Source organism: Xyrauchen texanus, chromosome 25 (genome assembly GCF_025860055.1).
Source record: "Xyrauchen texanus isolate HMW12.3.18 chromosome 25, RBS_HiC_50CHRs, whole genome shotgun sequence".
In the NCBI taxonomy this organism is placed as follows: domain Eukaryota; kingdom Metazoa; phylum Chordata; class Actinopteri; order Cypriniformes; family Catostomidae; genus Xyrauchen; species Xyrauchen texanus.
This window is the reverse complement of record NC_068300.1, coordinates 36,062,676-36,077,909: the sequence shown is the minus strand read 5'-3', so window position 1 is coordinate 36,077,909 and position 15,234 is coordinate 36,062,676. Positions and strand designations below refer to the sequence as shown.

At 35.3% G+C, this 15,234-nt stretch overlaps 1 protein-coding gene across 3 annotated transcripts in view; it reads right to left on the bottom strand.

The window, feature by feature from the left end:
- The window catches only part of LOC127619080 (FERM domain-containing protein 4B-like), a 67,972-nt gene that overhangs the window by 13,241 nt on the left and 39,497 nt on the right, over positions 1–15,234 (bottom strand). For 2 of the 3 annotated variants that reach the window (XM_052091821.1, XM_052091819.1), the window contains exons 12-16: positions 10,579–10,655; positions 5,839–5,980; positions 5,247–5,385; positions 4,604–4,737; positions 2,647–2,763 (exon numbers count right to left, since the gene is read on the bottom strand). In XM_052091821.1, coding sequence (XP_051947781.1) covers positions 2,647–2,763; positions 4,604–4,737; positions 5,247–5,385; positions 5,839–5,980; positions 10,579–10,655 — 609 coding nt within the window. The remainder of the gene's footprint in view (positions 1–2,646; positions 2,764–4,603; positions 4,738–5,246; positions 5,386–5,838; positions 5,981–10,578; positions 10,656–15,234) is intronic. The other variant, XM_052091820.1, reaches the window with a different exon arrangement.

Here is a 15,234-nt window from a genome sequence, read left to right as displayed (position 1 = left end):
CCCTACCATAACCTGTACCTTAAACCCTCACAGTAACCCTAACCTCATACCCTAAACCCTACCCAACCCTTAACCTATACCCTAACCCCTAATCCTAAACCTACCCATACTTCAACATCAGTTGCAGCAAATGTGAATCTTGAGAGAATATAAATACACAATAAGTACATCATCGTCCTATATGTATTCTGATGTTGGTGCATAGTAGATAAAGACACCTAATGTAAAGTGGGGACGATTCATTTTTCTTCTACTCGTCACGCATGTCTTGACATGTCCTTTGTTGACATATTTCCTATTAAACAACTTAAAGTAAATTGAAATAACTTTTCTATGACCCTTCTATATGTTTGTGGTTATTGGAAAAGTATTTTAACAAATAATATTATGCAAACTGCACCCACAAAGAGCAATATCTTGATAATAAAATATTTTAGAGCTGAGAATAACGAATATATATATATATATATATATATATATATATATATATATATATATATATATATATATATATACACAGTACTGTGCAAAAGTCTAGGTGCTTTATATTTTCACGAAAACATTTGTCATATTCTGCATATTCTGCTTTTAGTGTAGTAGGAGGAAATATCAATTTTAGATTTAGATTGCAAATATAATTCAGTAGAAGCAGAACATGGAGCCCTACAACAGATGGTATGGCCTGTATCTTGACATCATTGAGTCAGTCTGGGATTACATGAAGAGACAGAAGCAGTTGAGACACCCGAAATAGACAGAATAGAATACTGTGGGGAATTCTGCAAGAAGCTTGGAACATCCTATCTGCCAACAACCAAGAAAAACGCTGTCCCGGTGTACCTAGGAGAATTGGTGCTGTTTTAAAGGCAAAGGTGGTCACTTCTTCAGTGTTGTCATATGAAAAGATATAATCAAATATTTACACAAATGTGAGGGGTGTACTCACTTTTGTGAGGTACTATATATATATATATATATATATATATATACACACTGGCAGCCAAAAGTTTGGAATCATGTACAGATTTAACTGTTTCGAAAGGAAATTGGTACTTTAACAGCTCTATTTGAAAAAGGTCATTTTTGATCAAATCTAGACAGGCCTCATTTCCAACAGCCATCACTCAAACACCTTACCTTGAGTAATCAGGCTAAATTGATAATTTGGTACTAGAAAATCTCTTGCCATTATATTGAACACAATTGAAAGCTATTTGTTTGTTAAATGAATCTTAACATTGTCATTGTGTTTGTTTTTGAGTTGCCACAGTATGTAATAGACTGGCATGTCTTAAGGTCAATATTAGGTCAAAAATGGCAAAAAAGACACAGCTTTCTCTAGAAACTCATCAGTCAATCATTGTTTTGAGGAATGAAGGGTATACGATGCTTGAAATTGCCAAAAAAATTAAGGTGTACACTACAGTCTTCAAAGACAAAGAACAACTGGCTCTAACAAGGACAGAAAGAGATGTGGAAGACCAGATGTACAACTAAACAAGAGGATAAGTACATCAGAGTCTCTAGTTTGAGAAATAGACCCCTCACATGTCCTCAGCTGACAGCTTCATTGAATTCTACCCGCTCAACACCAGTTTCATGTACAACGGTAAAGAGAAGACTCAGGGATGCAGGCCTTATGGGAAGAATTACAAAGAAAAAGACACTTTTGAACAGATAAAAGCCACTTTTGAGTGAGCAAAGAAACACAGACATTGGACAAAAGATAATTGGAAAAGAGTGTTATGGATCTTAACCCCATTGAGCATTTTTTGGGATAAGCTAGACTGTAAAGTGCGTGAGAAGTGCCCAACAAGACAGACACATCTATGGCAAGTGCTACAGGAAGTGTGGGGTGAAATGTCACCTGAGTATCTGGACAAACTGACAGCTAGAATGCCAAGAATCTGCAAAGCTATCATTGCTACAAGTGGAGGAATTTTTAATGAGACCTCTTTGAAGTAGTTTAAGAAGTTCTGAATATTTTCACAAATTGTAATAGTAATTTTTCATGTTATTAATGTCCTGACTATACACTGTGAGCAGTTGAATGCTACTTTAGTGAATAAAAGTACCAATTTCTTTCCATAAGAGCAACATCTGTATATTATTCCAAACTTTTGGATGCCAGTGTGTATGTGTGTGTGTGTGTATATATATATATATATATATATATATATATATATATATATATAGAAATTTCCATGACTTTTCCAGAACTGAAAATCAAAAATTGTAACCGCCCTGAAATTTCCAGGTTTTCCATGACCGTAGGAACCCTGCTTTTAGAAGTACACTAGCATAAAGATGGCCTTAAAGCTAAAATACATGAGTTAAAAACCACAAGCTCCAATTATGAATTCATGCACAAAATATTAATCAACAAACCTTTCAAGCCACAAGCTTTTAAGTTCACCCTAGGTTTGTTCTCAATCAAAACTTGTGGCTGCAACCACCAATCAATAAGCAGAATAATTTGTCCAAAAACAAGTGGCTGGTTTCCAAGACAAATCCAACAAGACAACACAAGGTAAAAATGGCATGTTGGCATTTAGATAGCATAGGACAGCATCATACCAGTAGAGTCTAATATACGATTCAGTCCTCTGCTTGGCAACGTTGTTTGTGGTGATGATTCAGACTAACCTCATTATATGGGAAAAGGTCATCCAGTTTGAAAGCGGTCCCAACTCTCCTCCGGAGCCGAGGAGGGGTCTCGCCTTTAATGAGAGGATACTCTTTTGGGAGTTTGCCAGTAAGTTCCTGAGAAAACACATCAAACATACATGCAAGTTACTGTACCACAAAATTATATTTTGCTAAATGAAGCCTATTTTATGGCCATACCAATGTTTTTGATTTGTAACTTTATTTAATAACAATTAAGTACATTTCCCCCTCAATTCCCATTACTATAATGTGTCTGGATGTGTTCCTTTAGAGTTTGTTTGTAATTCGAATTACTCCAAATGAGGATTCTCATTACTGTATCACATCATCCTGTCTGACACACACACCAAAAAAATCAGCAAATAAAGGTTGTGTATAATTTCTGTGCCACTACCAGCACCAAATGGAATTAAAAAAAATATTGCCAAAAGGTTCCCAAAATTATTATTTTTTTTTTTCTTCACAATTGCAGTTAATAATTAATGGTCCAGAAATTGGCTTAATTTTCTTCTTTATATCATAACATGAAAATCTAAAATATTATATACGTACAGTATATACAATATATATTAGGGCTGTCAGTCGATCAAAATTGGTAATTGCGATTAATCGCATAATTTTTGATAGTTAATCACAATTAATCACATTTTTTGATAGTAGTGAAATGTGGCTCTATATATACTTTTTCCCTGTCAAAATGCATCTATTTGCTTCTTAAGAAAGAAAACAAAACAATATGTAGCAATATAATGTTTCATTAAAAATGTTCAAACAAAACCTTCCAGAGTATAAAGATAGAAATGCACTAAAATAGCACCAATTCAAGTAACATTAAACGTTTCCCAATGTCTAAGAAGGAGATTGACTTATTAAAAGATTTGGTTGGATTTTTTAAATTGAAGGAGGAAAAGTTTGGAGCAATGTCTTACACGGCCAATTATATGTAATTTTTTATTGTGAACCAATCCAAAATGAAGTGTTATTATTAGAGATATGCATGGTATTCAAATACCAAAATCACTATTCAGTTATTCTGCACATTTTTAGAGGTCTTCAACCCGATCTGTGTCCGACGGTACCCAACAAACCTACAGGTTTTGGGCCAGGTTCAGGTCAGTTTTCAAGTAGGCTATAGGGCGAGTATGTAAGTCGAGGCCATGTAAACACACAGTGGACAAACATCTTTGATCGTTGTGCCACAACTCATTTTTTTCAGAGTACCGCGCAGGACCGTTGCATTATATTTTTTTAGAGACTGTGTTAACTTAAAAAGAATTTCGATATTTATGAAAAGATCTTGAGACACCTGTATTCTGTTTTACCATTTGCTGCACTGCATCAAGCTTTTTTTCAGCGCTGGTGTCACAAATTGACATTCTGATAAAGTTCAGGATGCAAAGAAGACTTAATGTGACTATTACACATGATTCCAGATATATATATAATTTAACACGTTAATTCAGTGTGATTAATTATACTTTATTAAAAATACCATGTTACAAATTTTACGCATTTAATCATGGAAGGAATATTCCTTCCATATAAGCAATTCAAGCATGGAATACTACCTTTTTTTCCCTCCAGGGGGCAGTAAGCAACAGTGCGCTGCTTATACAGACAGAGAAGAAACCAACCCTTCAGCAGATAGCTCAACACGAGGACAGCTCTTGCATTCAAAATACAGCTTGATGTGGCGCAAATCCGAATTTAGGGATCTTAAGATGTTTTGTTCTAAGTTTCAAACTACGTTTAACTTGACACAGCAACCTAAAAATGGTATGTTCATGACGCAATGCAACCAAAGTGAGACGCTCCAAAAGGGTCCGTCTGATGCAGGTATAAATTGACACATAGAAAGACTAATTATATTTAACTGTATTTATCAGAATGCCTGTAACCAGATGCCAGAAAGGAAAAATACTGTTGCTCTTACAGCCTCTCTCAGGCATATTTCCTTCAGCTCAGTCAGTTTTTGGCTGAGAATATCCTGGATATCCCGCTCCTTCTTTCTTAGCTCTGCCAGTTTCTCTTTTTTCTGGTCGTCATTCATTTCTGAGTCAGCCGAACCTATGAAGTCATGAATTAAATTATGAATATCAGATTACACAATGGGTGTGTAGTAGCACTGAATGAAATGACAGGTAATACAAGAAAAGGTTTGGTCTGAGAATATAACCACAGTAAACTTCTAGAGTCTAGATTAGTGCTTCTCAACTGATTTTGCTTCACACTGGCGTCAAGTGATGACCAGTGTTGGTTGTTACTTTAAAAATAGTAATTCACTACAAATTACCATTACTATTTCCTCTAAAAATTGTAATCAGATTACTTTGTATATTACTTCATTGAAAAAGTAATCCCATTACTCATTTAAAATTTCCTTAAAATCAAACTTCAATTTGAGAGCTAACACAATATAAAAAATTCAACTAAAATAGGTTGAATTAGGAAAAAATTTACAATTTCGGTTTCTAAATATCTATTGAATTTGATGGTTTCATGCCCCCCACCTTCTGACTTTGCATTTAGCATTGTTTTTTCCTGCTGTCCAAGACCCAAGAGAAGATCTGATGTACCTGTTGACACAAGGCTCCCGTTACTGGCCATGATGAGCTGATTCTTCACTCCTGCACTCAGTTTGTTCATTTTTGATGCTCCGTTCTCTGTCAGGTCAGCTGCGATGTCTCCTAAACTTCTGGCTGTGGTGATTTTTGCCTGTGTATTGATATAAATAGGATATAGATCATGGGTATTACAATATACAGCTAACCGGAGGAAAATGATAATGTTCAGTGTGAGGTTGCTCTTTAATAGTTCAGTAGTTCTCAATGATGTTTCATAGAAGTATCAACTTTGTCTCCTAAAATTCCTCAGGAGAAATAAAAATAGTTGTTGACATCCAGCATCCCGTTGCGGTTAGTTGAAACAAACACTCAATATAATTTCAGCATTTTAAGATAAGCAGGTATGACTTGAAAAGACGTATACTCATGAAACACACACCTTTGCTGTGATTTAACAAAACACTACATGTACAATGAAACGCCTGACATTCCTTGGGATTCGGGTGCATTGATTTTCATAAATCTCTCTGCATTTATTGTCCTTGTACGGCCATTTAAGAGATTCAGGCTTTCAGAAAAAAATTATGTGTCTACGGGGACTTACCTTGCTCTGTTTTCTGTTCAGGTAGAACTGGTGTTGGCTGATGGCCATGATCCAGATGGTTTTGATCAACGAATGACTGGCATACCAGGTGTGGATCACCAACCCCGTCTGGCCAAACGTACGTTTTGTCACTGTTCGTCTACTTGCACACATACACACAATGCATGGTTACTGTACTGTAAAACCACTGTGATACACTTTAGAAACTATAACTAACGAAACACATACTAAGATGCACTATTTAAATAAGCAGTTAATAATATATTGTCAGCCTTATTGATTGTAGAAACAGTTATATTAAAAATGACAAATAAATGATTGTAAAAGTATCGCCTCAATGTCTCCACTGACCCTGGAAGCTTGTACCTCGCCTTACAGATGACTTTGCAAACACTAAACATTGCAAACGCACATCAGATGATCGAAGTTGATTGTGTAAAAAGTGATTGTCTGAAAGTAACATCATTCTGTTTCATTTATAGAAAATTATGCTGAATATTTAAGAAAATAGCTCTCAACATTTGAGTGGCAAGGTAATACCAAGCATTTACGAAGATATGCAAAAAGCTATAATGAAGTTACAATGACCAGTGTTGAGTAAGTTACTTAAAAACAGTAATCCATCTCTTAAATTGTAATCAGACTACTTTACTAATTACTTCATTGAAAAAGTAATCAAATTACTAATTACTAGGGGTGTGCAGTGGAGCCATTATCTGTATTTGTGTCTGTATCCATGATGTAATTTGCAAAGTAATCTGATAAATTTTTTTAGAGGAAATATGACAAAATTATCTGTATCTGTCTCTGTTTTCGGATAAAACTGGGTGGGGGCGGGGTTTAAACCGGAAGTGCGTCAAAACTAAATGAAAGCCCGTTTTTAAATATCACTCTTACATTTATAATTTCTGTTCATAAAACATGCCTTGTATATGCCTTTTCATAATAGTAGCTTATAATCATAATCATAATAATAAGAATAATCATATTGTTATACAATATTGTTATAGATTGTAGGCTACATTAACTGTGGCTTCTCCAGGTATTTCAGATATTAATATCTGCTGAAACAGAATTTCTGTTTGTCTGTGCATGTATAACAACATTATTATAGAGGCAATTGGTGTCAAGCAAAATGCGAAATACCAAGCACGCATACATTCACTTTTGCAGTGAATAATAAATACAAATTCATAAATTTAAATAAATTAAAATTAAAACAATATAGCCTGAAAACAGTTAAAAGTCCCATAAGTCTATCAGGAATTTTAAACTATTATTTAGTTAAATAATAATAATAATAATAATGTTAAATTTATATAGCACCTTAACAGAAGTAGCACAGGTTAAAGAAGAAGAAAAAAGATGGAGCAAGTTTCAGTTTCTTCATTTTACATAAGGAGGAATATTCTGAATAGATGAATACTCTATGGAGCATTTAAACCTTTATGGAGCAGTTTTACTTTTTTCAGAATAAAGTCTTAATCAGTTAATTATCTTAATCACTGATGTGAATATAAATGTGGTCAACTTTAAGAGACGGCTAGACGAGTTCTGACGTGAAATCATCTCTTCAGGTCAGGAATTTAACATCACACTCAGGTTTAGGCTATAAATAAATACATGAGAATCACGTGTGAATCCTGTGATACATTAACAGACGAAATGATGTTGAATCTTATTTATTATTACACTTGACAAGCTCCAGACGTGCACAATTTACAAAGACCCCAAACGGAGTCGAGACTGCGCCCATCCGATCTGAAATCACAACGTGTGGATTTCATTCATAAGGTTTACACTTTAGAAATATTGTCTGCACAGATTCATAAATTCATTGTAATTTTGGATAAGTGTATATAAAATGCCTCTTTATCCATGTGCTTCTTGGATAATAAGTCAAACAAATATTTTTTCTATAAATCCATTATCCGTTTTGAAGTCATTATTCGTGCCTTTCTAAATAAGGTATTCGGCTTCGGGCACATCCTTACTTATTACTTTACTTTTAAGTTTATTTCTAAAACACTTTTCCGCTCAACAAATTCAAAATAATGTCCTTGTTCATTGTTACAAACAAGTCATATACTCAGCACCTCACATGTCTCACATTACTCGTTATGGGGCCATAATTCACGTATTCTCATTAATATTTTATTACAAATCAGCATAACCCTATAATGTACTTAAAAATAATTCAATCAATTGAAAGTCATTAACTGTAATCTGAATGCATAACACTACTTTATTTGACTAAAAGTAATTTGATTACAGTAACTAATTACTTTGTAATTGGATTACACCCAACACTGACAATGACGAGCAATTCTAGGTAACATTTTAGCACTTTACAAACGGACAGTGACACTTCAGTAGCATGTAAAGCGCATTCTCAAGTGTTCATGTTAATTGCATTTTAGAAAAGGAGCAAATATTCGTAAACTCACACGTAGAGAACACTCTTAAGAGCTTAGATCCATCATGATCGTTAATTTATTTTAATTCAGTTAGAAACATCATGAAAATGTTATGCATATTCTGTAGTTTATTTTCAAATAAAGTCATATTTGAATGCACATGAACTACTTCTCTGTCTTATCTATTATTACAAACCATTAGTGTAAGAATCTTAAGCTGTGGTAAACGTGGTATAAGCAGAATAATTGATGACGGACCATTGAATTATTGAAAAATAATGCACACCCCGAATTGGTAATGCGGCCACGATGTGCAGTGGAGTTACACCTCAGGTGTGCATTATTTTTCAATAATTCAATGGTCCGTCGTCAATTATTCTGCTTATACCACGGTTACCACAGCTTAAGACATTGTTCAGGGTTTTATCTCAAGACATTTTTAGGTTTTGTTCGCTATACATACATCCAAACACTTGCAAATATTCTGTTTGTTGATCACTAGAGTCTATATGTGTGTGTGCGTATGTGTGTCTGTGTGCATGTACAGTATGTGTGTATGTGCACATACAGTATGTGTGTGTGGGTGTGTGGGTGAGATGAGAGCGAAAGAGAGAGAGAGAAGGAGATCAAGGGCGCTTTTCAACTGAAATTGAAATAATTGTATGATATTATAGACCATGTTTGTCAATCTTATATGAAGTACTTAACCAGTGTCTTTGCTTTAATTGGTTATTTTGTTGTAGTAGCCTGTACGTCTCTTTGAAATAACTGAAATCATTTGGTGAAGTGATATGGAACCGTTATTATGCGGTCAAGATCTGGAACTACTTCATAGCCGTGCGTTTATTTGAAAAATAATTGCACACCTTAGAACATCCGTCAACCAATCAGAATCAAGCATTCAACAGACACCTGGTATAATCTGTGATAATGACTGGTTGATGATATATTATCCCACTTATTACATGGCTACTTATCAAATGCTAAATAAATTGATTTTAAATATTGATTTGAGTTTAAATTGTTTTAAATAATATGTTGCCTAGGCAGGGACAAGTCAATTATACAGTCTAGCGGTCATTATACAAACATATTGATCTTCATAATGTGATTGACGAATCACAATGATGCATTCATTAATCATCCACGTTATAATATTTTTATCCATAAATAGCCCTAATACTCATTTACATCACACATTTCTGAATTCTTTATCAATTATTTTATGAACATATGAATCAAACTTGAAAGATGAGATCAGGCTTTAAAGAAAGAAAGTTTAAAGAAAGCGACTGTATGTATCACGTGTATTATATTTAAATATATTAGGGATGTGCCGCATTCGGAAAGGCACGAATAATGACTTCAAAATGAATAACGGATTCTTCATAATAATATATAAAATATTAATTTGACTGATTATCCAATAGTCACAAGCATTCACAAGAATTACATTCTAAAGTGTAAACCTTAAGAATGAAATGTGCACGTTGTGATTTCAGATCGGATGGGCAGCATTGTGTTGTGCTGACAGGTTGTTAATGTTTGGTTCACTGTAATAAACTGTGTGTTGCTCACACACCTGAAATTTCACTTACTGCCCTCTGGAGTAAACAGGTGGTACTACAAGCTTGAATTTCTCAGGAAAGCATTGCGATTAATTGCGTTCATTTTTTTAACGCGTTATTTTTTGTAAAATTAATCGCACGTTATTAACGCGTTAAATCGACAGCCCTAGTATTTATTATTCACTGCAAAAGTGAATGTATGCATGCTTGAAAGTTCACATTTTGCTTGACACCTCTTGCCTCTATAATAATGTTGTTATACATGCACAGACAAACATAAATTCTGTTTCATGCAGATATTAATATCTGAAATACCAGGAGAAGCAACAACATATTACACAGTTAATCTAGCCTACAAATTCAGCTTCATCTGGTAAAAAAGAAGAAAATAACAATTAAATTAAGTAAAAATGTTGTTATAATACTACTAATAATAATAATTATTATTAGGTTATTATTAAGAAAAGGCATTTAATTATTAGAAACTATAAGATTAATATTAATATTAGTAAGGGTAATATTTAAAAATATGTGTTTAATTTAGTTTTAAAGCACTACTGGTTTAAACCCCACCCACACCGGTTCTATCCGAATACAGAGACAAATGCAGATAATGGCTGCGCTGTACACCTAATATATATATATATATATATATATATATATATATATATATATATATATATATATATATATATATATAAATCCCCATGGACACAAACAAAAAAACTATTTATTAAACTTATGTTTCTTCTCACCTGTGCGGGTCATTCACCTCCACTGCAAACTTCTTCTCTCTGAAGTACAAGTTCTCCAACTGCTTCCACTGGAAGAGCTGATGAATGAAAAAACAAAATAGCGTGTGAGTGTTATGAGGCTTCAGCGAGTTCCAGCAGACCAGTGTTCCAGGTACTGCACTGACTGATTCGTCAATGGAACGTTTCTGAAAATTCTCTGACACATTATGTTACCCCAAAAATCCTGATTCATATGTCTATTATCTACTCACATATATCTAGGATGTATTTTACACTGTAAAAAGTGGTAACCTGCTGTTGTTACCTTAAAGACCCAGTGAAATAAAACAAGCAGCAAAAAGCAGCAAAACGCAAAAAAAAAAAAAAATTCTGAAGATAAAAGCATTTAAAAACTGCAGTCTCCCTCTTCCAGCTAAAATGACTGTGTCGATTCAAAACATGTATATCTTTTAGTCGCTTGTTTTTCATTCATCTGCATTAGACTTGCATAACGGCTCCAGCCTCGTAGTAAGCAAAGACAGAGATGTGCTGTGTGCGTTTGTTGGTTGTTATGGATTAATGTTGTCATTTTATCATCGTTCGATTCTCAAGTTTTTGATCAAAAATGGCCGAACTCGGTATTGAGATCGCTACTCCGTTTTCCCGGCTGAACACTGGCTCCGGCATGAGAAGCAGTAGAGGTATGTTTGTGCATCTGTGGATCTGTTCGGGGCTGCAATTTAAACGAAAGCATATTAGCTATTTTTTTAAAAAGCCATTGGACCAGTCCTGTTTCAGTAGGAAATGCATCAAAAGACCAAAGAAAACGCTGCTCGAGGGACTTAAAGCAGCTGTACTGTACTGTCCGTATTTCTTAACCCAATCAAACCCTTAAAACGAGTTTGTTAGTGCAACTTATGTTGATTCAGTCACGTTAAAAAATATTATTGCCTTTTTATAAAACCAGTTAATTTAAATGGTACCACTCAAAGCAAATTTCTAGCTAAACGTTCCTTTCTATTTTATTCTATTCTTTTTTATTTTATTCTCTAACTAAAGACTAAGATATGATATTGACATTAATCATCTTTAATCATAATAATAACATAATGTTATTAATATTAAGATATCTATGATTATTAATGTTAACATTAAGACATATTAAGATAATTATATTACAGTATGAATTAAATATGTTTTCCATGTCACTTTTTAAAAAAAATTTTTTTATATTGTCTATTTCTGTATTTTTATTCTATATATACAGTATATGTACATTTTAATGTATATTATTTGGCAATATTTTAAATATTAACATATGAATCATGCCAATAAGCTTTATTGACTTTATTAGCTTTATATCTGCGTATGTATTTAAGCCTCATTGCAACACATCTTTTCCAACAATGTACGACATCATAGCGCTCAAGCAAAGACAGCAGTTTGCCAACATGAATATTCTCCAATTTGAACCCAGTCTCTGAAGAGTTTGCGTGTGAAATTGAATTATCCAGCTCTTAGAGCCACTTACCAGTAGTTGAGGAATCGAAATCTTGGTGATAATCAAATCCTGAGGTTCTTCGTTGTGTTACAGTCTACTCTGTTCTAGCTGTCTTCACTCCCTGTTCCTGACTTGTCTCTTCAGGTTCCTAAAACACTTCAGGCACACAGTTTTGGCCCAGCCTTGCTGACTATGACATCACTCAGATACCAATGCAACTCCTCACAGGACTGAAGTGTCTGTGTCTCCTCCCTGCTGTGTTTATATTAGTGATCTGACAGCACTCGGGTAAAACTGGTCTAAAGCCCAGGGTGGATTGCTCTCACTGGTTAGGTCACTGCTCTACCTGTCCTGTCCCAGCAGGAGGAAAATACATAGATTCCTTAACTATTTGTTCAATTAAGAATGTGTTGATGTTACATAATACTTTAATTATCAGTATTGTTTTCAGTAGATGAACAGAAATGCCATGTCATGACGAATGCTTTCCATTATTATCTACATTACTATATGTTACATATCCTATACATTAATTGTTAAATATTTTCCAGAACCATGGGCAGTTGTTAGTGCACATTCTTGTTCTCAAGTGTTGCTTATGTGGGCAATGCAGGGTTACACCCTCATGAAACATTTTCCGATCCCATTTACCTCTCCCTAGTAGAGAGTGGTAGAACGCATGAAATTTTTATTTGGGAAGTTGACATGTCTTGCGATGTGACATGCTATACTCCATCTAAAACTATTTTAAACAATGAGCCCGTTTACATGCACACCTATTCTCTAAAATCAGCCTAAAATCAGACAAGGCAAGAAATCCACGTTTACATGACATTTGAAATAATCACGTTAGTCTTTACTTTTGACGTCAAACCGTGAAGAGGAATGCGCTCAACATGTGCGCACACTGGATGAGCCAGTACGAACATCGGGTCAGGTGTTTACATGGCATGTGAAATCGGTGAAATGGGCAAAAATCCATGTCATGTGTGTTATATAAATTATTAAAAATATGGAAAAAAGTGGTGGTGGTGTAGTGGTCTAAACCACATACAGTGAGGAAAATAAGTATTTGAACACCCTGCTATTTTGCAAGTTCTCCCACTTAGAAATCATGGAGGGGTCTGAAATTGTCATCGTAGGTGCATGTCCACTGTGAGAGACATAATCTAAAAAAACAAATCCAGAAATCACAATGTATGATTTTTTAACTATTTATTTGTATGATACAGCTGCAAATAAGTATTTGAACACCTGAGAAAATCAATGTTAATATTTGGTACAGTAGCCTTTGTTTGCAATTACAGAGGTCAAGCGTTTCCTGTAGTTTTTCACCAGGTTTGCACACACTGCAGGAGGGATTTTGGCCCACTCCTCCACACAGATCTTCTCTAGATCAGTCAGGTTTCTGGGCTGTCAGCTGAGAAACACGGAGTTTGAGCTCCCTCAAAGATTCTCTATTGGGTTTAGGTCTGGAGACTGGCTAGGCCACGCCAGAACCTTGATATGCTTCTTACAGAGCCACTCCTTGGTTATCCTGGCTGTGTGCTTCGGGTCATTGTCATGTTGGAAGACCCAGCCTCGACCCATCTTCAATGCTCTAACTGAGGGAAGGATGTTGTTCCCCAAAATCTCGCCATACATGGCCCGGTCATCCTCTCCTTAATACAGTGCAGTCAGCCCTGTCCCATGTGCAGAAAAACACCCCCAAAGCATGATGCTACCACCCCCATGCTTCACAGTAGGGATGGTGTTCTTGGGATGGTACTCATCATTCTTCTTCCTCCAAACACGGTTAGTGGAATTATGACCAAAAAGTTCTATTTTGGTCTCATCTGACCACATGACTTTCTCCCATGACTCCTCTGGATCATCCAAATGGTCATTGGCAAACTTAAGACGGGCCTTGACATGTGCTGGTTTAAGCAGGGGAACCTTCCGTGCCATGCATGATTTCAAACCATGGCGTCTTAGTGTATTACCAACAGTAACCTTGGAAGCGGTGGTCCCAGCTCTTTTCAGGTCATTGACCAGCTCCTCCCGTGTAGTTCTGGGCTGATTTCTCACCTTTCTTAGGATCATTGAGACCCCACGAGGTGAGATCTTGCATGGAGCCCCAGTCCGAGGGAGATTGACAGTCATGTTTAGCTTCTTCCATTTTCTAATGATTGCTCCAACAGTGGACCTTTTTTCACCAAGCTGCTTGGCAATTTCCCGTAGCCCTTTCCAGCCTTGTGGAGGTGTACAATTTTGTCTCTAGTGTCTTTGGACAGCTCTTTGGTCTTAGCCATGTTAGTAGTTGGATTCTTACTGATTGTATGGGGTGGACAGGTGTCTTTATGCAGCTAACGACCTCAAACAGGTGCATCTAATTTAGGATAATAAATGGAGTGGAGGTGGACATTTTAAAGGCAGACTAACAGGTCTTTGAGGGTCAGAATTCTAGCTGATAGACAGGTGTTCAAATACTTATTTGCAGCTGTATCATACAAATAAATAGTTAAAAAATCATACATTGTGATTTCTGGATTTTTTTTTTTAGATTATGTCTCTCACAATGGACATGCACCTACGATGACAATTTCAGACCCCTCCATGATTTCTAAGTGGGAGAACTTGCAAAATAGCAGGGTGTTCAAATACTTATTTTCCTCACTGTAACTGGTAAACTGTTAATCTGAAGGTCGCTGGTTCAATCCACACAGCCACCACCATTGTGTCCTTGAGCAAGGCACTTAACTCCAGGTTGCTCTGGGGGGATTGTCCCTGTAATAAATGCACTGTAAGTCGCTTTGAATAAAAGCGTCTGCCAAATGCATAAATGTAAATGTAAAATATAGATGCAGGGTCACTTTTTAAAGTGAAAAGAGCCACCCAAAAGGATAAACATGATATTTTAGTTCATACGTTTTTATTATCTTTATCTGGTCGTGAGAAGAGTATGATATGAATTCAAATCTGTGCCAGACCTAATTCCCAAATGAACATGTATAACATCAGCAAGGACCCCTACATTTGTGGCCTTGTTTGAGTGATTTTGTATTTGAGTACTCTGACCTACAAAAAACGAGTAATCAATTACTCGTAAATAAAAATATAAGTTAAAAATAACAAGTATTTCACAAATGCTACCAATAACGGTTTAAAAATCTGATAACTTTAACAAACTATGATTT